The sequence below is a fragment of the Rana temporaria genome, chromosome 1 (assembly GCF_905171775.1).
Source record: "Rana temporaria chromosome 1, aRanTem1.1, whole genome shotgun sequence".
In the NCBI taxonomy this organism is placed as follows: Eukaryota; Metazoa; Chordata; class Amphibia; order Anura; family Ranidae; genus Rana; species Rana temporaria.
In genome coordinates, this window is record NC_053489.1 from 605442363 (window position 1) to 605466355 (window position 23993).

General features: G+C 45.9%; 1 protein-coding gene across 2 annotated transcripts in view; it reads right to left on the bottom strand.

The window, feature by feature from the left end:
- The window catches only part of LOC120924312 (cytosolic beta-glucosidase-like), a 126164-nt gene that overhangs the window by 89981 nt on the left and 12190 nt on the right, over nucleotides 1–23993 (bottom strand). For both annotated transcript variants that reach the window (XM_040335191.1, XM_040335190.1), the window contains exon 2: nucleotides 4341–4522. In XM_040335191.1, coding sequence (XP_040191125.1) covers nucleotides 4341–4407 — 67 coding nt within the window. In that variant the 5' untranslated portion in view covers nucleotides 4408–4522. The remainder of the gene's footprint in view (nucleotides 1–4340; nucleotides 4523–23993) is intronic.

The following is a 23993-nucleotide window of genomic DNA, read 5'->3' on the forward strand; positions in this document are numbered from 1 at the left end:
GTCAAGAATCCCAAGTGTGAACATAGTAAAAGTGGTTGTAAAATGCTAAAATCCTCTCTATTTTAGGATTATATAATGTAACAGGTGTGGGTTGCTGTAATAGAATTGTGAAAATACATTCTTATAGCGCCGCTCTGTGCTTCCATGGCCTGCCTGAGCTGTCTTTCACCGCTCCAAGCACTGCAGAGGGAGGAGGGCTGAGATCCCCGGTTTGACACCCAGGAGAAGAGGAGATCAGCTGAGTGGCACTGTACTGAGGGTATTTGATACAATTATATTACAGAAACACACACCTTTTACATTATACACTACTGTAGAAGAGCAAATTCTACCATTTTACAACCACTTTAAAACTAGGGCTTATTTTCAGGGTAGGGCTTATATTGCAGCCCTCCACAAAAAATCTAGGTAGGTTTTATTATCGGGGTAGGTCTTATTTTCGGGGGAAACACGGTGGGCCAGATTCAGATAGAGATACGACGGCGTATCTCCTAAAACGTTGTCGTATCTCTGAGTTCCGTCTGTCGTATCTATGCGACTGATTCAAAGAATCAGTTACGCATAGATCTCCCTAAGATCCGCCAGGTGTAAGTGACTTACACCGTCGGATCTTAGGCTGCAATCTCACGCTGGGTGCTAGGTGGCGCTTCCGTTTGTATACGCGACGAATATGCAAATGAGGAGTTACGCCGATTCAGAAACGAACGACCGCCCGGCGCTTTTTTTTTTACGTTGTTTGCGTTCGGCTTTTTCCGACGTATCGTTACCCCTGCTATATGCGGCGTATCCTATGTTAAGTATGGCCGTCGTTCCCGGGTCGAATTTTACGTCATTTGCGTAAGTCGGTCGCGAATATGGATGGACGTAATTTATGTTCACGTCGAAACCAATGACGTCCTAGCGACGTCATTTGGAGCAATGCACGCTGGGAAATTTAGCAGACGGCGCATGCGCAGTTCGTTCGGCGTGGGGACGCGCCTGATTTAAATTCTACACGCCCCCTTTACGATACGCCGCCGCAACTTGAGGCAAGTGCTTTCTGAATACAGCACTTGCCTCAAAAACTTGCGCCGGCGGATCGTAAATCAGATAGGTTACGCGGATCTATAGATAATCTGAATCTAGCCCGGTATGTTTTAAGGCAAGTGCAATTTTTCCTTCGCCCAATAGTGTACCATTATACAGATGGAGTGGAGTCTATAGAGGGATATGTCCACTCCTGGAGTCTGTTGGTGTCTCAGAGGTATCAGCTGTCCGATTGGATGCTGAAACTTCTGGTGACCTGTAGCAGCCATCTTGGTGTGGGACCTTATAATTTAAGGTTGAGCGTCATTTGGGCACGCTTGGAGCAAGTGATAGGTCAGGTACAAAGACCCCACTTTCTAGGGAGAGTGAATAGTGCAGGGAGAGCTTCATGGTGAGTAGGGTCAGCCTAGAGACAACGCCTGTGCAAAAGAAACATTCCAGTTTTTTGTACCAGTGAAGCCGGGCTCTGAAAATGCATCAAAAACACGTAGAAAATGCACGTGAAAAAAAAACTGGTATAAACCAGTCCTAATGCTGCGTTGATCAGTTTTTGGGTTAAAAAAAGCGGAACAAAAATGCACGACCATTTAATCCTATGAAACGCTTCACACTGGTCAGTTGCGTTTTTCAAAGTTCTGCAAGTTGCATTATCGGAGCTGTAAAATAATAATAATAATAATAATAATAATAAAGAAAACATTTTTTTTAAAACAGACACACACACCTCCCATTGAAATTAATGTAAAAACGTCAAAAATGTGTTTACGCCTTTTTTGACAGGTGCAAAATGTGGCAAAAATGCATGTGTGCTTTTACTGTGTTTTTGCAATGAAATGGTGTGAAAGCAGCTAGGATATATGTGTGTAGCAAGGTCCCAGGCCTCCTTCGATATAATGAGAACCTCCAGGGTCAGAGATAGCAGACATCCTTCTGTATATGGTGGGTTGTGAGGCATAGTGGGTGCAAAGCAGTTAGATTTATTGGGCGCCAGACACTTCTTGAATGCAAAAGAGATTTTATTTCTCTTAACATAACATTGGGAGAGAGGGTTAGGGGCAGGACACCCTTAGATAGTTGCAAGATTAATTGGCAGACTCCGAGACCTCAACAGGAGGACAGCCGTGCAGGGAAAGGCATCCAGCAAGATGCCACATCTGCATGTGCAGGAATGCTGTCTCCTATGGCAACAGTCTTTAACAGTTCCTAACACAAAGTGTAACAGTTCCTTCACTTCCACTACAATCACTTCTTGTAGTTCTTCAGCCCACTCACTAGACCAGTTGATTCACTGCCACTGAATCCCTTAAGCATCTCCAATCTTCACGTTAGTATCTTCCTCAAGCGTCACCCCCACCTCTCTGCTGGGTCCCTAACTTGGCACTTAAGATACTTCTCAAGCTTCACACCACTGGCCTGCTCGGGTCCCTGGCTTGACACACAAGGCTGCTATGCAAGAGTCACCTCTGCTGGCTGGGTCCCTGGCTTGATACCCGCTGAAGTTAACAGATTATTCACTGTCCCTGGTTGGTGAGAATACTGCTCCAGTACTTGCTTCAGCTATTCACTGTGGTCCCTGGTAATAAGGTGGTCGGTCCCTTAGTGGCGACAGCTTTCCCCTTTACCTCCGTCCACGACAGGTTCTCCGGCTCTCTCTTGCTTCTAGATATGCCCTCAGACAGCCTAGCAGCCAGATGTGCCTGGGATAGGCCCAAACTCTGGTCTTGCAGCCCGGACAATGCAGCACACTTCCACCCAGACAGCTGTCCAGGTGGCACAGAACACAGATCACCTGACTCCACCCAAATACTGTATATAGGTTCTCCCAGCAGGGTGAAGATGGAAGTGCCCAGGCCCCGCCTGATTTATCACAGCGCAGCACTGGAGGGCTCAGTCTGAAAATGTAAGTGTACACTAATGTGCTAATATGCTGTGCATACTTGTACGTTGTGGCATATTTTGGCATTTTTTAATACTTTTAATAAACGTTATCACGCTATTGGTCTTCCTGGCTTTCTTCTCTTGCATAAAATATCCCATGTGGAGCTCCTGGATCTGTCTATTGGTTGTCCATATCCTCATGTGCGCAGGCACAATCCTGCAAAAGCTGGCTTGACCACTTTTTCATTAAACTGGTCAACTAGCTCTGGTAAGAGCAATTTAATATCAAGCACCTTGGGTGGAATTGAAGTTATTTAGAGCGGTGGTGGCACTTTCTCTCCTCTTAAGAAAATCACAACGAACAAAGTGGACTGCAACAATTTCCCTTATTGTGTGGGATTTATATATTCACATTGATCACATTGGAATTTTCACGCTGTGTTTTTTCTGAATGTGCAGCGCTGTCTGCAATATATGGGACTTTATTTTATTTTATTTTATTTTATAATTTTTTATCTAATTATTCACTAGGGAGTGTTAATTAATTGCCAATCATAGTGGATTGGTTCACGGCACTATACATAGTATTTGTATGGGCTTAGCGCCCTCTATTTTCTATTTTCACGTTGTGGCATAACCTACCCCAGGGCCTCTAAAAAGTAGTAATGTCAGGAAAGTTTACTACCACTTTAATATCACAGGATCCCAGGAGGCTCTCATGGGGCCCCTACTGATCCAGTGGTCCTTGGGCAGTGCCTAAGTGCACAGTTGCCAACATTTAAAAAATATTTTCAGGGACACTTTTTTATATAAGTGCTATATTTAGAGTAGCTGAGATCCCCTATGTTCCTCTATACATCATAGTAGTAATCACAAAATGAATTGAGTACTAATAATGGGGCAGAACAAATATGAGAACTGAACCCTTGCGAATCAGGTCGACTTACTGCTGATTGGTTGTGTTGTGTTGAACTCCTATGACTGTTTTTTTAGCGTTTCTTACAGTAAACTTACCCCTTCTATTTCCAAGTTTATTCACTGTGTGGAGTATGTTATTTTTCTTTCTCAAAGGGATCATACCATTTCAGTAAGTAATTTACTGTCATTGCATATTTTGGTTTAGCTATTGTGACTTCAGCCCAGCAGGGGTCACCATACCTCATTACCAAACTTCTGATGTGTCAAGGGAGGGTTCAAGCTATTTAAACAGGGGTGAGTTGAGCCAAAGAGAGTAGATCCCAAATCAATCAGCGGCTCCTTCGGGGGTAGCGCTACATATATATATATATATATATATATATATATATATATATATATATATATATATATATATATATATATATATATACACACACACACACACACACACATATAAATACACACATGCGCATATGTATCATATGAAAAAAGAGAACTGGACACAAGGTTATGACTACCTTCGATTTGATAGGCTGCTGTTGATGCTCCCCAAGCAAACGAACCAGGAAACTTTCCACTATCCATGTCTTCTTGTATACCCCCAGGAATCGTATTCGCCGCTATCCAATGACGCTGTTTACTCTACCGTGTCCTGTTTATCCTTTGCTGATCCCTCCAGATGTATAACCGAAGTAAACAGCTGTAAAGGAAAAAAAAAGAAAAAATCTGAAGATTTATAGGATGGAACTTCAACATATCTTCACAACCAAATACAAAACTGCTGTGTATTATGGGTACAAGCTGCATTTGGGAACATAGTGGAAGAGTTAGTGGTGTGCCATACATGTAGAGGTTATTGCTTCTGCACTCCTTGTGTATAAATTCCCATTCGCACCTGACTGCTTTGTTGCGTGATTTTGTTGCATTTCCAAAACGCACAACAACACAGCATCAATAATCTCAACCTTTTCTCAACACAACTCATAAAATCCCCAGCAATACAGTGACTTGTGTCTTTGTCTAAGGACTCAAGCACACAGGGCTTAAAAAATAAATAAAATTACAGGCATTTGAAATTTTATTTTTCAGCCTGTAAAAGCCCCTCTGTTAGGGCCCATGTATACAGAGGCGTTTACAGGCGTGTTGAAGAAGAGCTTTTAAAGGCTGAAAAAAACAATCACCAGCGTGTTCAGGAGAGGAGCTTATGAGCAGAAAGAAAAAAAGGGATTTTTAATAACAGCTTACCTGTAAAATCCTTTTCTTGTAGTACATCACGGGACACAGAGCAGCATAGCCATTACATATGGGTTATATAGTGTACCTTCAGGTGATGGACACTGGCACTCTCCGACAGGAAGTTCCCTCCCTATATAACCCCCACCCACAGTGGGAGTACCTCAGTTTTGTAGCAAGCAATATGCATCCCAAAATTCCCCATAAGAGGGGTGGGAGCTCTGTGTCCCGTGATGTACTACAAGAAAAGGATTTTACAGGTAAGCTGTTATTAAAAATCCCTTTTTCTTTATCGTACATCACGGGACACAGAGCAGCATAGCCATTACATATGGGATGTCCCCAAGCAATGCTCCATGAGGGGAGGGAGACAACCAGAAAAAAAACCAAACAGGAGGTGCCACCGGACAGGAGGAGGTTAAATTGTGGCCTGGAGGACCGCCTGCCCAAAAGCTGAATCAGCGTTCCTCCTAACGTCCAATTGATAAAACTTTGCAAATGTGTGGACAGACGACCAGGTCGCTGCCCTGCAGACTTGAGCTATAGAGACCTGGTGATACGCTGCCCAAGAGGCACTCACAGCTCTAGTGGAATGAGCCTTAACCGATAAGGGTGGACTCTTCCCCTTCAGGCCATAGGCCTGTATAATTGTCTGTCTAATCCACTTTGAAATAGTGGCTTTAGACGCTGCCTGGCCCTTCTTGGGCCCTTCTGGCAGAATGAATAAGACGTCGGTCTTACGAATCTGGGCTGTAGTTTCCAAGTAAACTTTTACAGCTCTAACTACATCCAAGGAATGTAGTAACCTCTCATCCTTAGAAGAAGGCATTGGAAAAAATGATGGAAGAATCACATCTTGATTAAGGTGAAAATTAGACACCACCTTAGGCAGGAAGGACGGAAGCGGCCGCAAAACGACCCTGTCCTTATGCAGTAATAAATAAGGTGCCTTACATGACAAGGCTGCCAACTCCGACACTCTTCTGGTGGATGCCATGGCCACCAGAAACACTAGTTTCCTAGTCAAAAGGACCAAAGGGATCGCGGACAAGGGCTCAAAGGGCTGCCTTTGCAAGGCCGATAGAACCAAATTTAGATCCCAAGGATACAGGGGAGCTTTAATCGGGGGATTCACCCGAATAACACCTTGTAAAAAGGATTTCATTAAAGAATGGGCAGCCAAAGGTCTCTGGAAGAAGACCGACAAGGCAGACACCTGCCCCTTGATTGTGCTGACCGCCAAACCTTTTTCCACTCCCAACTGTAAAAACTCCAGGATCCTCCCAATGGTATATTTGCGGGGATCCCATTTCTTGGTCTCACACCAGGTAATATAGGCCTTCCACACCCTATAGTATATCAACCTGGAAACTGGTTTTCTTGCGTTTATAAGGGTGGAAATGACCTGCCCTGAAAGGCCTCTGTTTCTGAGAACCAGGGACTCAGCCGCCAGGCCGTTAAATTTAGGGCCTGTAAGGCAGGATGGTAGAATGGCCCTTGTGAGAGGAGGTCCGGACGTAGGAGGAAGGACCCAAGGCTCCTCTACCGTCATCCTTTTTATCAAGGAGTACCAAGGTCTTCGGGGCCACTAGAATCGCTGGCTTGCGTTCCCTTTGAATTCTGTGAAGACGGGGTAGCATCCGTATTGGAGGGAAGGCATAGATTAGCGCAAACTGATGCAAAGGGCACACCAAGGCATCCGTCCCGCAGGCCAATGGATCCCTCGTTCGAGAGACAAACTTTGCTACTTTGGCATTGAATTTGGACGCCATAACGTCCACCTCCGGAGTACCCCACTTCCGGCAGATGTCCTGGAACACTTCGGGGTGAAGGGACCACTCCCCTGGGGACATCTGTTGGCGGCTGAGGAAGTCCGCTTGCCAATTGTCCACCCCGGAGATAAAGATAGCTGAGATGCAGGGGACATGGGGTTCTGCCCATGAAAAGATCCGATCTACCTCCCTCTGGGCTGCCTGACTCCTGGTGCCGCCCTGGTGGTTTATATAAGCCACGGCAGTGGCATTGTCGGATTGTACCCTTACTGGGGAGCCCTGCAGAATCTCCGTCCAGCCCAAAAGAGCCAACCGAGCTGCTCGGATCTCTAAGACATTTATAGATAGGGCTGATTCTGCCCTTGACCATTTCCCCTGTAGGGTTAAATCGTCTAGGACTGCACCCCAGCCCGATAGGCTGGCATCCGTGGTTACTATCCTCCATGAGGGGGGGACTGAACAATCTTCCTTTCCGAAGATTTTTTGGGACTAGCCACCAACACAGACTCTGCCTTACCGCATAGGGAAGAGAAATGGGAAGATCCAAGGCCTGAAGTCTTTTGTCCCAGGCCGTGAGAATTGCTCTCTGTAGCCTCCGAGAATGGATCTGGGCATAGGGCACTGCCTCGAAGGTGGCCACTAGCTTTCCCAACAGGCGTATAGATGGCCTTGTGCTGCTTAGGATTATCTGGATTAACTCCCTTATCGAGTCTACTCTGGACTGGGGCAGGAAGATCCGTTGTCGTCTTGTATCTAAAATCAGACCTAGATACTCCAACCTTCTTGTGGGCTGTAAGGCCGATTTGTCCCGGTTTAGAACCCAACCCAGGGACTCTAGGCAGTTTACTACTAGCAACACTGCCGGATTTAAGCCGGCCGCTGAGTGGTCGACTACCAGAAGATCGTCTAAGTAGGCCATGACCAGAATGCCCTGTTCCCTTAGGATGGCTAACACAGGGGCCAGGATTTTCGTAAAAACCCGGAGGGGCCGTGGCTAGTCCGAACGGAAGGGCCACGAACTGATAATGCCGATAGTTTAGGGCAAAACGCAGCAACCTGTAATGGCCTGGGAAAATCGGAACGTGCAGGTACGCGTCCTTTATATCGATGGAGGCCAAGAACTCCCTTCCTTGAAGGGCGGCCACCACCGAGCGAATGGACTCCATTCGAAAGGACCGGACTCTTAAAAAGCGGTTTAATGACTTTAGGTCCAGTAAAGGGCTGACGTCGCCGTTTGGCTTCGGGACAATGAAGAGGTTTGAGTAAAACCCTTGTCCTTGCTCCCCTGCTGGTACTTCCATAATCACTCCTTGAGGTAGGAGTCGCTCTAGGGCGGACAGAAGTGATGCCTGCTTTTGAGGGTCGCCTGGAAGTCTTGACGCTTGAAAGTGAGGAGGGGGGAACTCCCGAAACTCCAGCTTGTATCCCTGAGTCACTGAGGACAGAACCCATTGGTCGGTAACTTTGGCCCCCCACAACTCCGAGAAGAACCGGAGTCTTCCCCCCACCCGAGAGAGTGGGGGCGCCCCTTCACAAGGCTGCCTTGGGGGCAGCCTTAACCGGCTTACGGTTCCATGGTCTCTTGTTCCCTGCAGCTTGCCCCTGTGGCCTGTTTGCAGCTGCGCGTCCAGGAGGCCGTCGATACTGCCTAGAGAATGAGGGCCCTGGGACTGGAGAGGTTGGACGCTTAAAGAGGGACCCCGGAACCTTTTCTTAACCGGCAAGAGGGTGCTCTTACCACTAGAGATCTTTTGTATATATTTGTCAAGATCTTCTCCAAACAATCTTTCTCCCTGAAAGGACAATCCAGTAAGGAGTTTCTTGCAGGAGTTTTTCAACCAAAGCAACCTCCTCATATGAACCAGAAATAGGGATAAGCGAGAAGCCTGTTGGATCGAATCCTTGATCGCGTCTACCGCGAAACATAAGGCTCTAGGTAGGTCAGCCAGCTCCTGAGCTTGTTGGGCTGGGAGGTCCTTTAGGGCCCGCTTTGCTTGGTCCTTTAAAGCCTGGCAGACGCCAATGGCGGCTACAGCCGGCTGGACCACTGCCCCCGCTGTGGCAAAGGATGCCTTCAATAAGGTCTCAAGCCTTTTATCCACAGGGTCTTTAAACATGTGGATATTGTCTACTGGACACGTTAAAGATTTATTGACACATGAGATGGCCGCGTCCACAGTAGGGACAGCCCATTTCTTCGAAAACTCTAAGGGGTACATGACTGCGAACCTTTTGGGAAGCAGGAAAATCCTGTCCGGCTTAGCCCAGTGCTGAAATATCAGGTCCTTTAACAAAGGATGCACCGGAAATACCAAATTGGCTTGGGGCGCTTTCAGGGAGCCCAATGAGGATACCGCGGAGGCCAGAGGCTGAGGCACAGGTATCTTAAAAGCCAACCGCACCATATCCGTTAGGGACTGAACCCACAGTCTTTTTGCGTGAGAAGCTGAAAAAGGTTCCTCTATTATAGAATCCTCAGAACCTAAATGGTCAAGGTGATCCTGAGTCTGGTCTCCTGGATCTTCCAATTCGTCAGCAGAGAGGACATCCTCCTCCAGAGACTCAGACCTGGGAGACGGGGATCTAACCCGCTTTTTCCCTGACAAAGATGCCGTAATTAGAGCGGCCATCCTCCTTTCCAATCCACCCAAGGTGGAGGCTAACATCTCTTCCGTCACATAGGAAGGAGCTGGTTGAGTAGGGCCAGCCGTAGCACCTAGCAACCCTGATGGCTCACCTAGGACAACAACCTCCGGGCATTCCGGAGCGGTAGGGGCCGCTGGATTTTGGATATCCTCAGAGCCTGATGGAGAACCCTTTGGTTTTTTAACGGTCTTAGCGCTACCTGCACCCTTAGGAGCCATAATATACAAATTCTGAGGCACTCCGCTAGTATACAACTGACTGTAATAGCTGGAGGAAATACACATATAATCAAGTAAATGTGAAACAATAGGGTAGGGTAATGTTAGAGGGACTCCAAACCTCCCATAACCTATAAAAAGGGAAAATCAATACCGAGCCCCAAGGGCTTCAACTACCAGTCTGGTATTGACCCCCTAATGCTGGGCTAGGTGAGCACCCCTAAGTGTTCAAGGCGCTGCTTAGTACACAGGCTTTTGAATGCAAACTTAAGCCAGAGGCTCTTTTAGTAAGGTGTACTTCCAACAACTGCCACCGGGTGTCACTGTGCCAGAAAGCTCTGTCAAACCTTCCTATGCTGTAGCCAGCATCGCTGCTCCGTGTCCCTCCACAGCCTTCACAGACTGAATAGCCCTCCAGAATTTATCCTCCCTGCGTGCAGGGAGGAGGAGCCGTCCGGCGTCACCCGCCCCCTCCCCACGGCGTCGCCGCGCGCGCACGGACAAGCAAACGCGCGCACACGCTCGCGCCAGACGCCGCCAGGGGAAGCAGGAAGCCATGTGGAGAGGAGCACCTGAAATGTAATCCAATGACTCCTGAAACACTGGAGCAGCAGACACAGGTAAGAAGGAAGCTTTTAACTGTCTCCCTAATGGTATGGTTCCCTCTCTGTGGAACACCCTGCCCAAAAAGGCCCTCCTTGTGACAGAAGCAGCAGCAGCCTACTAGCCCAGCCAGGGGAAACGATACCTGGGTGCTTTGAGCCATCCCGTTTGAAAACTTTGTGGTTCTCCTTTGCCCATGCACAGAGGCATAAATAGGCTGCCCAAGATTCCCCTGTAGGAAGCCTACTGACAAACCAAGTTCCGTAGGCCCCCTGCTTACCTTTCCACGCCGCAGGGTATTGCTCTGCAAGAGGCCCAATCTTCCCCCTTCACCGTGGGTATGGTCATAGACCTTCAGGGACCGGGGTCTTAAAAGAACACCACACACCTGGACCTATACAGCACCACTGGCAACAGGTTTTCTCTAGGTATAGAAACCAGACCTGGAACCCAGGGTCCAGCCCTCCAAGGAGAGGCATTATAGGCAAAACCCCATCCACAAATTGGGGCCCGGGTACCGTCCACTTTGGCTATGAAGCACCTTGGACGGATCCGGTCAGCTGGCCCTGGTCCCAAGGACTACTACAGGCACAGCCTCAACGTGCACCAACACCTAAGACACTGGCGAAAAAACTGAGGTACTCCCACTGTGGGTGGGGGTTATATAGGGAGGGAACTTCCTGTCGGAGAGTGCCAGTGTCCATCACCTGAAGGTACGCTATATAACCCATATGTAATGGCTATGCTGCTCTGTGTCCCGTGATGTACGATAAAGAAAAACGTGAAATACGCATAAACACTAGACATGTTTAGTCTAATTTGCACATTATAGAACTCTAACAGCCAGAATAAATTCATATTCTGACCAATAAAATGCAATTATGTGCATGCCAAATGCAGCATTAGGTGCATTTTTTAGCTACTTTTTCCTGCAAGGAGTAAAAGGCATTCAGAGGAAAAATTCTCATGTTTACATTTCTACAAAATGTGTTACTAACAAGTCCACACTAGGTGGCAACATTGTAGCATTTTCTGTTGCACTTCTTGGGAAGATAGACAAGCAGTATTATTGTCATTTACATATCTTCTGATGGATTTTATTCCTTTACTGACTGTGCTGCATTGTCCCTCATCTCTCCAGATGTTCCTTTGGTAAAAATAACTCAAATCAGTGTATATTATTTAGTCTGTGTAAAAGTTAGAGAGCCCACAAACTATGATATATTTGAAAATTGATCAATCCTGATGTATTGAAAGCACATGCATTATGCATTCATTTTCCTGACTACCTATCACATTGGAGGCCCTGAAGCGCCAGGACAGTGGAAACACCCACAAAATGACACAATTGTGGAAATCTGGAAGATAACACACACATATGTACGGCTATATATATATGTATGTATACACACACACATATACATATACACATATACACACACATTTTTTATTCTCTAGTGCAGGGTCTCCAAACCTTTCAAACAGAGGGCCAGTTTATTGTCCTTCAGACTTGAGGAGGGCCGGATTGTGGCCAGCGGGGGGAAAAAAATGTCCCGGGTCTGACATGAGTGAGAATAAATATGGCCTCAGGATTGGTGGTCAATAGGAGGAGGAGGAGTAGTGCCCCTATCAGTAGAAGAAATAGTATCCCATCATTAGTGTCAGTGGGAGGAATAGTGCCCCATTGTTGGTGTCAGTAGAAGGAATAGTGCCCCAAGGGCTGGATAAAGGCTAGCAAAGGGCCACTTCTGGCCCTCGGGCCGCAGTTTGGAGACCCCTGCTCTAGTGTACCCCTAGAATACCATCTATCAGGAGTGGGTCCATTTTCCATCCAGCTCTCACTTGAAGGTATGCTTGAGTCAATACATAAAAATGACATACTCAATGCCTACATATAGATACAATAGATTTCTTCTTGTCAGTACACATACTATTTACCATTATGCTCTAATTACAGGATCCTATCTATAGGCCTCAATGTGTCCGGATCTCCCATTCCAGGCGAGCCTCTCTAGGCTCCCTTGACATATTTGCAAAACATTTTTCTACTCTAAACCTACATTACACGCCTGACACTTGGTGGAGATGAAGGAGGCAGCAGATCTTTGAGGCAGTGTTCTTTGCTTTTAATCTACTTGGAATGTGTGCTTATAAACGACTGAAGTGACTGTAAGCTGTAGATGATGAACCAAGCATATATTGACAGTATGTACTTCTATGAACTACTATTGATTTCAGCATTTGCATTATAGAGAGATGATATCTTCTCTACGCAAAGGGAGGGAACCCAGGGGTAACCCCAAATCTGACTTTAACGGCACAGTAAACAATAGGGATGTAGAGAAATCATTTTTAATAGAAAATAGACACATACATGGTATACAGAAGGACATAAAAGCTATTTAAAAATCATACACATAGAATGCATAGTATATGATGTGAGCCCGAGTGCACTTTTATGTCCTTTAGATCTGGACTCATTGCTGGCCACTTTAGAACTCTCCGGCGCTTTGTTGCCATCCATTTCTGGGTGCTGTTTGACGTATGTTTGGGGTCATTATCCTGCTGAAAGACCCGAGATCTCAGACGCAAACCCAGCTTTCTGACACTGGGCTCTACAGTGCGACCCAAAATCCTTTGGTAATCCTCAGGCTTCGTACAGACGACCAAACATGTCCGATGAAAACGGTCCGCGGACCAAATTCCCCGCGGACAGAATACGCAGTGACGTGGCGGTGACGATGACGCTGCGACGTGCGCGCACCAGGAAGTTCAATGCTTCCACGCATGCGTCGAATCACTTCGACGCATACGTGGGATTTCGGGCCAGCGGACATGTCCGACGAGTCGTACTGACCATCGGACATGTCCGACGGACAGGCTTCCAGCGGACAAGTTTCTTAGCATGCTAAGAAACTTTTGTCCGCTGGAAACCTGTACGCTAGGCCAGGAAACTGTCCGGTCGGCCCTACACACGACCGAACATGTCCGCGGAAACTGGTCCGACGGACCAGTTTCAGCGGACATGTTCGGTCGTGTGTACAAGGCCTCAGATTTCATGATGCCTTGCACACATTCAAGGCACCCAGTGCCAGAGGCAGCAAAACAACCCCAAAACATCATTAACCCTCCACCATATTTCACTGTAGGTACTGTAATCTTTTCTTTGTAGGCCTCATTCCATTTTCGGTAAACAGTAAAATGATGTGCTTTACCAAAAAGCTCTATTTTGGGTCTCATCTGTCCACAAGACGTTTTCCCAGAAGGATTTTGGCTTACTCAAGTACATTTTGGCAAACTGTAGTCTTGCTTTTTTATGTCTCTGTGTCAGCAGTGGGGTCCTCCTGGGTCTCCTGCCATAGCGTTTCATTTCATTTAAATGTTGACGGATAGTTGGCGCTGACACTGATGCTCCCTGAGCCTGCAGGACAGCTTGAATTTCTTTGGAACTTGTTTGGGGTGGTTTATCCACCATCTAGACTATCCTGCGTTGCAACCTTTCATCAATTTTTCTCTTCCGCCCAGAGAGATTAGCTACAGTGCCATGGGTTGCAAACTTCTTGATAATGTTGCGCACTGTGGACAAAGGCAAATCTAGATCTCTGGAGATGGACTTGTAACCTTGAGATTGTTGATATTTTTCCACAATTTTGGTTCTCAAGTCCTCAGACAGTTCTCTTCTGCTCTTTCTGTTGTCCATGCTTAGTGTGGCGCACACAGACACACAATGCAAAGACTAATGCCTTGTTTCCACGGAACGGTTCGGGTCAGTATGTTTGGAACGGTTTAGAATGGACCGGTCTATTCTCGTGAGTGTTTCCACAGCAAATCGGAACGTCGGGACCATACAGGGTTTAGAAAAAATGCCTAGCACGTCCACCAATCAGTGAAATGTATTGCATCTCCGCCCTAATGGAACCGTTCCATTTTCTATGGCCCCACATCTGAAGCAGGACCCAGAATGGTCCGGTACGGTTCGGTTTTATGGCACACTTTCATAATGGAAACACCCTAAATAGCGTACCGAACCGAACCGTACCGAACCGATCCGCTCAGTGGAAACGAGGCATAAGTGAACTTATCTCCTTTTTATCTGCTTTCAGGTGTGATTTTTATATTGCCCACACTGGTTACTTGCCCCAATTTCGGCCATGACTGTATATTATGACACATAGTACAACATATTGTATATTACAAAATATATTACGACGTATACTGAAGTACAATCTACTGTATATAACAACATACTTTATGACAAATTATACAAGGTATAGGACAACATATAGTGCATCATTTGTACAATGTATAGTACAACACATGAACTGTATAATGCATAGCACAAGGTATAGTAGGACATATAGTTGAAAGATACAAAACAAAGCCAAAGCTAGAAAAGTCTAGCACTGTACTATAAAGATATAAATAGATATAAATTCCAATACTTGTGATTGTGAACAAAGAGGCGTCACTTTTGAAGTTTGCGTTCCTTTAATAGAAGCTCTTGACTTTCATACCAGTGTGACCAGTCCAGCTAGTCTAAGTTCACAGGAAAACAGAAGAGCCAAGCTTCTGGCTGTATTGGTATGAGCTCCTGTCCAATCACATCTCATATACAATGTACATCCCAGTCCCAACCAAAGTGTGCTTTCAGCAAGCTGCAGCCTGCACTGTGTGTGGAACAAAGGGGGTCCCAGGGGGGTGGAGGACAGAACACAGGGATCTGAGAGGTGAAGATTAGTGCAAGGGAAGGTTACAGTTCAATTTATTTAAATGCAGGAAAATGATATAAGCAAACTTTACATTTCCCAAATTAAGTTCTCCCGTGTTTAAATGTACCCACATTTACATGCATTTTGAGTGACGCATTCAGAGTAACTAATCTGTCTCTGTACGCACAGAACTAAACTAAGAGCTTGTTTTCCCTTAAGTGTTGCCCTCTGAAGAGTGATCCACGATAAATACATTTTCAGAGGATGTTTGACAGGTGGCAAGGAGGCGATATGTCACCTCCTCACGACATGTTTTACCCTTAAAAGCCCATATCACCATGTCGTTGTGGGCAGGGGTCAAGTCCTGGGGAAAAAAGTGTGGGAACTCCCACCCAAGATCCACTCCCCCACCAAAAAAATGATACGCTCATATGCATAATAACTAAACCGCATGTGTTTTTTTTTTTCGATTCACTGTACCTTAGTAATCCTTTATGTTACTGCCCGCTTCCTGTATATGAATTCATTGGGTAGTGTTGGGTAGTATTCCGTCACTTCCTCGATGCCGCAATGTCTCCTGGGAACAATGACAAAAGCTCCCAGGAGACATTGCGGCATTGAGGAAGTGACGGAATACCCGCACACTACCCGATGAATCCATATACAGGAAGCGGCCAGTAACATAAAGGATTACTAAGGTTCGCCTGCCCCTGACAGTGACTCGAGCTGGGCATCGCCGTTTAGGCTCCGGCGACTCGGCTGCTCTAGTCCTGCAAAGGGAACTGCGTTCCTGCTGTGAAAAAAGTGCAGGGACTCCGTTCCCACGCGTTCCCGCAGGACTTGAGCCCTGGTTGTGGGGCAGTTGCAGCACAGCCCCATTTACTTGAATGCAAAAAAAAAAAGTTTATGCTTAAAAAAGAAAAACAAACAAACACAATTATAGATCTAAATGGGCCCAAAGTCAGTCTTCATATGCATCTGAAAGAAATGGTTTTCCATTTTCCTTTTCGTGTGGTTTATTATCAATGGAGCGTCACAGACAGCTTAGTTTGCATTATTCCTGGTCGCGATTTGACCTATTGAAGTGAAATACACATTGGTGTTAACTGTTATCAATTTGCAAAGCATGTGAAATGTATGGCACACAACCTGGGCAATTTAGATGTAATTTCAATGTGTTCACAGCTCTTTTTTTAATGGAAATTAACCTTTTTAATGAAAACAAAGACTTATTCAATAAAGGAGTAACAATTGCAAATGCAAAATCTTTTAAATGCATCTTAAACACACTCTAAGGGCATGTTCACACCACATGGACTTGGACGTTGTTGGGCGGCTATTCCAGCACAATCCCACTGCATGGGCAAGCCAAAATGCCTCGTCTCCTATGTGTTCAGTAAGTTTATACCACTGCGCTGAGATGCAATGCCCTCAGAGCTCTTTTACACAGGCAGCTTGGTTACCTACCAGAATACTAACATTACAACCTGACAGGGCTGTATGCAAGCCATGACCATGTGCTTCACGGCTGTGCCATTTTTAACCACTTAAGCCCCAGACCATATTGCTGGTCAATGGCCACTTTTTGCGATTCGGCACTGCGTCGCTTTAACTGACAATTGCGCGGTCGTGCGACGTGGCTCCCAAACAAAAGTGGCGTCCTTTTTTCCCACAAATAGAACTTTCTTTTGGTGGTATTTGATCACCTCTGCGGTTTTTAGTTTTTGCGCTATAAACAAAAATAGAGCAACAATTTTGAAAAAAAATAATATTTTTTACTTTTTTCTATAATAAATAACCCCCAAAAATATATATAAAACATAAATTTTCCTCAGTTTAGGCCGATACGCATTCTTCTACATATTTTTCATAAAAAAAAAAAAAATCGCAATAAGCGTTTATTGATTGGTTTGCGCAAAAGTTATAGCGTTTACAAAATAGGGATCGTTTTATGGCATTTTTATAAAAAAAAATGTTTTACTAGTAATGGCGGCGATCAACGATTTTTATCGGTACTGCAACATTATGGCGGACACTTCGAACACTTTTGACACATTTTTGGGACCATTGGCATCTTTATAGCGATCAGTGTTATAAAAATGCATTGATTACTATAAAAATACCACTGGCAGGGAAGGGGTTAACACTAGGGGGCGAGGAAGGGGTTAATTATGTTCCCTGGGTGTGTTCTAACTGAAGGGGGGGGTGGGACTGACATGGGGAAATGACTGATCGCTGTTCATACATTGTATGAACAGATGATAAGTAATTTCTCCCCCTGACAGGACTGGGAGCTGTGTGTTTACACACACAGCTCCCGCTTCTCGCTCTGTAACGAGCGATCGCGGGTGCCCGGCGGTGATCGCGCCCGCCGGGCACACGCGTCGGCATCAGGGGCGAGCGGGGGGCACTATTGGCTGAACGGCGAGATGCCACCTGCAGAAATTGGCATTGCCTGTCAAACTCGCCCATTGGAATAAATTGGGTGCACTGCAACTGCAAGACAAACACTTATATAAAATTGCCATTCCATAATAAAAAAATAAAAAAAAATTAAAAAACACACACAACACAGGAGGCCACTGCTATGCCACCCTAAAACGGATCCACCGCAAATCACTTTTCAGAGGGCAGTAAGCTTTTGATTTGTCTGGAAGAAACCTGAGGCCCACTTCACACATGCGACATGTGCTCCAACTTTCAGAGCATGTCGCATGATATGTAAAATTCAATGTTTCCCTATGAGAGCCATCTTAACTGGTCCAACTTGTGTCGGTCCGACTTTGGAAAAGGTTCCTGCACTACTTTGTCTGATTTCTGCCCATAGAATTGAATGGCAGTCACATCCAAGTCGGATCATCATCTTAATTGCCTGAAGTTGCTTCTAAGTGTGTCGAAGTAGTGTGACTTTCATGTCGGAGCAGCCGCAATGTATGTCTTTTCTGAGGCCGGCGTTATTGCTTCCATCAAAGTCTATGTACATAGCTATAGCCCCTGCACACCTGGCAATAGGCTGTCTTTATGTGTCCAATCAATCACTATAGGGGGCCACCTTAGAGCTTATCTGTGTTATGAGCACAGTGCGCAGTACACAGTACTATGCATTTAGTACAGTACTTACTGCAGACAAAGCCAGCAGTATAGTTCTAGATTTTAGCTTTCAGCTAGATATTCCATGTTGAGCTCTAGGCCAGGGGCCTCCAAACTACAACCCCTACAAGATTTTATCCGGACCACAGCTAGAGTCAGTGGCATATCCTCAATTTGCATGGATTAGTACAGCAGAGGCTGATTGTGGATGTAATTGAGGACTCTGATAGAGACCCTGATGGAAGGGGGACACCCTAAAGTTGACTCTGGTGTAAGGTTGGAAGGTTGGCTCTGATGGGGACCCTGATGGAAGGGAGGATTTTTATGGGGACTCGGATAGAAGGGAGGATTCTGATGGGGACCCTGATGTAAAAGGGAAATCTGATGTAAGGGAGGACTGTGATGGGGACTCAGATGGAAGGGGATAATCCTAAAACAGACTAAGATGTAAGGGGAGTTTCTAATAAGGACCCTGATGTAAGGGGGGACTGTGATGTGGACCCTGATGTAAGGGGGGACTGTAATGTGGACTCTGATGTAAGGGGGGGCTGTGATGTGGACCCTGATGTAAGGGGGGGCTGTGATGTGGACCCTGATGTAAGGGGGGGCTGTGATGTGGACCCTGATGTAAGGGGAGGACTGTGATGTGGACCCTGATGTAAGGGGGGACTGTGGTGGTGACCCTGATGTAAGGGGGGACTGTGATGTGGACCCTGGTGTAAAGGGGAACTGTGATGTGGACCCTGGTGTAAAGGGGAACTGTGATATGGACCCTGATGTAAGGGGGAACTGTGATGTGGACCCTGATGTAAGGGGGAACTGTGATATGGACCCTGATGTAAGGGGGAACTGTGATGTGGGCCCTCATGTAAGGGGGAACTGTGATGTGGACCCTGATGTAAGGGGGAACTGTGATATGGACCCTGATCCCTGATGTAAGGGGGAACTGTGATGTGGACCCTGATGTAAGGGGGAACTGTGATATGGACCCTGATCCCTGATGTAAGGGGGAACTGTTATATGGGCCCTGATGTAAGGGGCATTGTGATATGGACCCTGAATTAAGGGGGATTGTGATGGGGATCCTCATGTAAGGGGGAACTGTGATATGGACCCTGATGCAATGGGGAACTGTGATGTAGGCCCTGATGTAAGGGACATTGTGATATGGACCCTGAATGAAGGGGGATTGTGATGGGGATCCTGATGGAAGGAGGGACTGTGAAGGGGGGGGTGCTGATGTAAGGAGGACTGTGATGGGAACCCGGATGTAAGAGCAGCAGAAAAAATGTCCAGTGTCCAGTGTGCAGGATGAGGCCTTAAAAAAGCTGGCAAATGCCACTCAACCTTCATGATGAAGAAAATATTTGCTGGTCTAAAGTCATCTGTAATGTTAAATGGCCAGGTCTTTCGTTTTCAGTATGCATTGTTCATGGTGTCGGGATAAGACAAGTGCTTCCCATTGGGTGTTCATACATATGAATAGGTGATAGGACTGTCAGGTGAATGGAAGGTTGTTTGTTGATTGTGAACAATCTTTACCCCCGTGCTTCAAGAAGCAAAAGAATAAAGGACGTTGGTCAAAGCAAAATGTCCAGTCTTACTCACACCAGTGCGGTTTTGTCACTATAGCATATAAGAAAAAATATTCCCCCAGAGCGGGGGAACAAGTAGGCTATAGAAGTCAAAAAGAGTGAGAACAGCCTAATTGTCAAGGAGGTATCATTTTATTTATGGATAATCATAGATATATAATCACCTAAAAATAGAATCTAGGGTATAAAATGTATTTGTTTGAGAATTTTTTTTCCATCCTACTCATTCGAGTCTTCTCAGCACTCTGGTCGATAACAAACATTGACTTTGACCCCCACAAAAAAAAAAAATTGAAAATCTAACAAGAGCTCCTGAAAGTAAAGGAAATAAGTTTAACTTTCCAGCAGCCCATTTGTACAGACTGACCTGCTTCCTGATTGGCCGAGAGGAGAAGCAGAAAGACAAAAGCGAATATTAATTCTCTATTGTCACACAACTGGGTGGGCTCAGTGCGGCCTGAGCCCCCCTCTTTTGAAGCCTATTAGAGCCCCAGGCTCTAATCATGTGCTTCTAAAAAAAAATGTGTCTGGCTCTCTGCATGTAGATTAGGGCCCGGATGCTGTATAGGCCCATTTAGAATGGTGTTGTTATTATAATACATTCCATGCCTTGTGCACATTAAAAGAAAATAATAAAAAAAAAGAAAAAGGGCCGTGTGCAATTTTCTGTGCTATAAGGTGCACTGCCAACCCATTCAGAAGAAATGGCCTGCTGTAATGCAGCGCATCTTAACACATGGAAATGCATTGTGTTAAAACATATTATACTCATTGTCTAGGGCAGTGGTCCTCCAGGAGCTGAGCGCAGCCCTTTGCATACCTTTATATGGCCCTTGGGGCATTATTCCTCCCACTGACATTAACAATGGGGCAATAATTCCTGCATGGACACCAACAGTGGGGTACTATTACCCCATCTGACACCAATGATGAGGCGCTATTCCTCCCAATGACACCAATGATGAGGCGCTATTCCTCCCAATGACACCAATGATGAGGCACTATTCCTCCCAATGACACCAATGATGAGGCGCTATTCCTCCCAATGACACCAATGATGAGGCGCTATTCCTCCCAATGACAGGGTCGATATTCCTCCCACTGACATCAATAATGGGGCAATAATTCCTGTACTGATAACAACAGTGGGGTACTATTCCTCCCTGTGACATGAATTATAGCGCACTATTTTTCCCACTGACATCAATAATGGTGCACCATTCCTCCCAATGACACCAATGACGTGGCACAATTTCTCTCACTAACATCAACAATAGGGCAATAATTCCTGCATGGACACCAACAGTAGGGTACTATTCCCCCCACTAACATCGATGATAAGGCGTTATTCCTCGCACCGACACCAATGACGGGGCGCTATTCCTCCCACTGACACCAATAATGGTGTACGATTCCTCCCACTGACACCGACAATGGGGCACAAATTCTTGCACTGACACCACTAGTGGGGTACTATTTCTCTTATTGACACCAATGATGGGGTGCTATTCCAGGAGTTGAGTGCTGACCTTTGCATATCTTTATCTGGCCCTTGGGGCATTATTCCTCCCACTGATATGAGGCACTATTCCTCCCACTGATATGAGGCGCTATTCCTCCCACTGATATGAGGCGCTATTCCTCCCACTGATATGAGGCGCTATTCCTCCCACTGATATGAGGCGCTATTCCTCCCACTGACATCAATAATGGGACGCTGTTTCTCCCACGAACATCAATGATGGTGCACTATTCCTCCAACTGACACCAACAACAGGGCAATCATTTCTGCACTGACACCAACAGTGGGCTACTATTTATCTTATTGACACCAACAGTGGGCTACTATTTATCTTATTGACACCAATTATGGGGTGCTACTCCTCCCACTGACACCAATGATGGGGTGCTACTGCTTTTCCTCCCACTGACACCAATGATGGGGTGCTTTTCCTCCCACTGACACCAATGATGGGGCACTATTCCAGCCTACTGATATCAATGATGGGGTGCTATTCCTTCCACTGACACCAAAAATGGGGTGTTTTTTCTCCCACTGGCACCAATGATTGGGGCACAAATATTTTTCCAAAGATGGGGTATTGTTTACTCCCACTGACGCCAGGACATTTTCTTTGCCCATTGGCCACAGTCCACCTCTCCTAAAGTTCGGAGCACAGTAAACTGGCGCTTTGATTAGAAAGTGGGGAGACCTCTGGTTTGGGGATGATGAGTAGGGTAAAGAAATGGCCTTGTTTATATCTCCCCTATCAGGCAGTAAACTTCTCTCTCTGACGCTCTGAGGATGGGATAATACATTGACGTTCTCACCTACAATGCACGACTGCTAGTCCTACTTTGTATGACATGAGGTTGGAGAAGCAGAACCTATGACAAGTGGAGGGGTGAGGAGGGAAGGCATAGGGGGACAGGTCACAGAGTGTGAAGGAAGTTTAGGGGACAGAGGAAACGGGTTATCATGCATTTTACAACAGGAGCATTTAACCCATGAAGTGCATTATTGAATAATACTTCAGTTGCATTAACACTAGGGTTGTCCAGATACCGATACCAGTATCGGTATCGGGACCGATACCGAGTATTTGCGGGAGTACTCGTACTCGCGCAAATACCCCCGATACCTAAATAGAATACTTTCCCCCCCATTTCCCCCCCCCCGCCGCTGCATCGAGGGACATGGCTAGAGGGACATTGCTGCATATGTGAGGGACATGGCTGCATATGTGAGGGACATGGCTAGAGGGACATGGCTGCATATGTGAGGGACATGGCTAGAGGGACATTGCTGCATATGTGAGGGACATGGCTAGAGGGACATTGCTGCATATGTGAGGGACATGGCTGCATATGTGAGGGACATGGCTAGAGGGACATGGCTGCATATGTGAGGGACATGGCTAGAGGGACATGGCTGCATATGTGAGGGACATGGCTAGAGGGACATGGCTGCATATGTGAGGGACATGGCTAGAGGGACATGGCTGCATATGTGAGGGACATGGCTAGAGGGACATGGCTAGAGGGACATTGCTGCATATGTGGGGGACATGGCTGCATATGGGGGGGACATGGCTGCATTTGGGGACACATTTAAAAAAAGTATCGGTATTCGGTATCGGCGACTACTTGAAAAAAAGTATCGGTACTTGTACTCGGTCCTAAAAAAGTGGTATCGGGACAACCCTAAATTTAACACAACACCTAAAGGGGGGGGGGGGTGTAAAGCGTATCTAAATCTAAGAATAAAAATGTCATATGTTGTAGCTTATTAACCCTTAGATGTGGTGGCTGCATGCATTTTCTTTTTTTAGGCCAAATACAAAAAAAAACACCCGATGATCCTGCCAAAAATCCAATGTCCTTGTAGCTTCCTGTACACTGAACTGAAATCTCAAACAATGTTATCAGCTTTCCCATCTATCTTCTGTAATCTGCAAAACAACTCCCCTCTATGTAATGGAGATGAGGTGTGACCGAGTCACAAAGAGTGAGATTCATGACAGGTCCTCCAGCAGCACTTATCTATATATATTCATGCAGCGAGGATTACATCATGTAATTATAATGATGCTACAGCAAGAAACATTGTAGCAGGAGAGGCTCTGCTACTTTTATGACATGGTATGTGCTGGCAGTAGTGTGGATTTTGTATAGCTACGGGTACAATAATTATATATATATATATATATATATATATATATATACAGGGCTTTTTTTCAGGGGGAACTTGGGGGAACTCAGTTCCACCACCTCTGGCGCAGACCCTTTGGTGCCTGCTCACCACAATCACTTGTAAACACAGAAGTCTGGTTTCTGTGTTTACAAGAGACAGCTCTGCACTCTGTGTGTAACCCCCTGAACTCTACACTCTGTATGTAATGCAATCCTGGTATTTAATGCCCCTTTAAAACCCTTCTACTGTTTTTGAAATCTAAACTGGGACGTGGTTGAGTTCCTGCACCTATTTTCGGAGAAAAAAAGATCTGTATATATATATATATATACACACACACACACACACACACACACACACCATGGAAGACAGCTATGCCTTGCCTCCATCATCTTTCCCTACAGGAGCTGTGTGTAACTGGACACATGGATCATTCATAGCAAGTCCATTGCATCCCTATAGGATCTACAGTATGTGTAGTAGGGCACATGGATCTCATTGTGTCCCCATAAGATCTGTATGCAGTAGGACGCATGAATCATACATTGCAGTCTCATTGTAGAATACATATAGAATGTGTGTGTAGTAGGAAACCTAGATCACACTTAGCA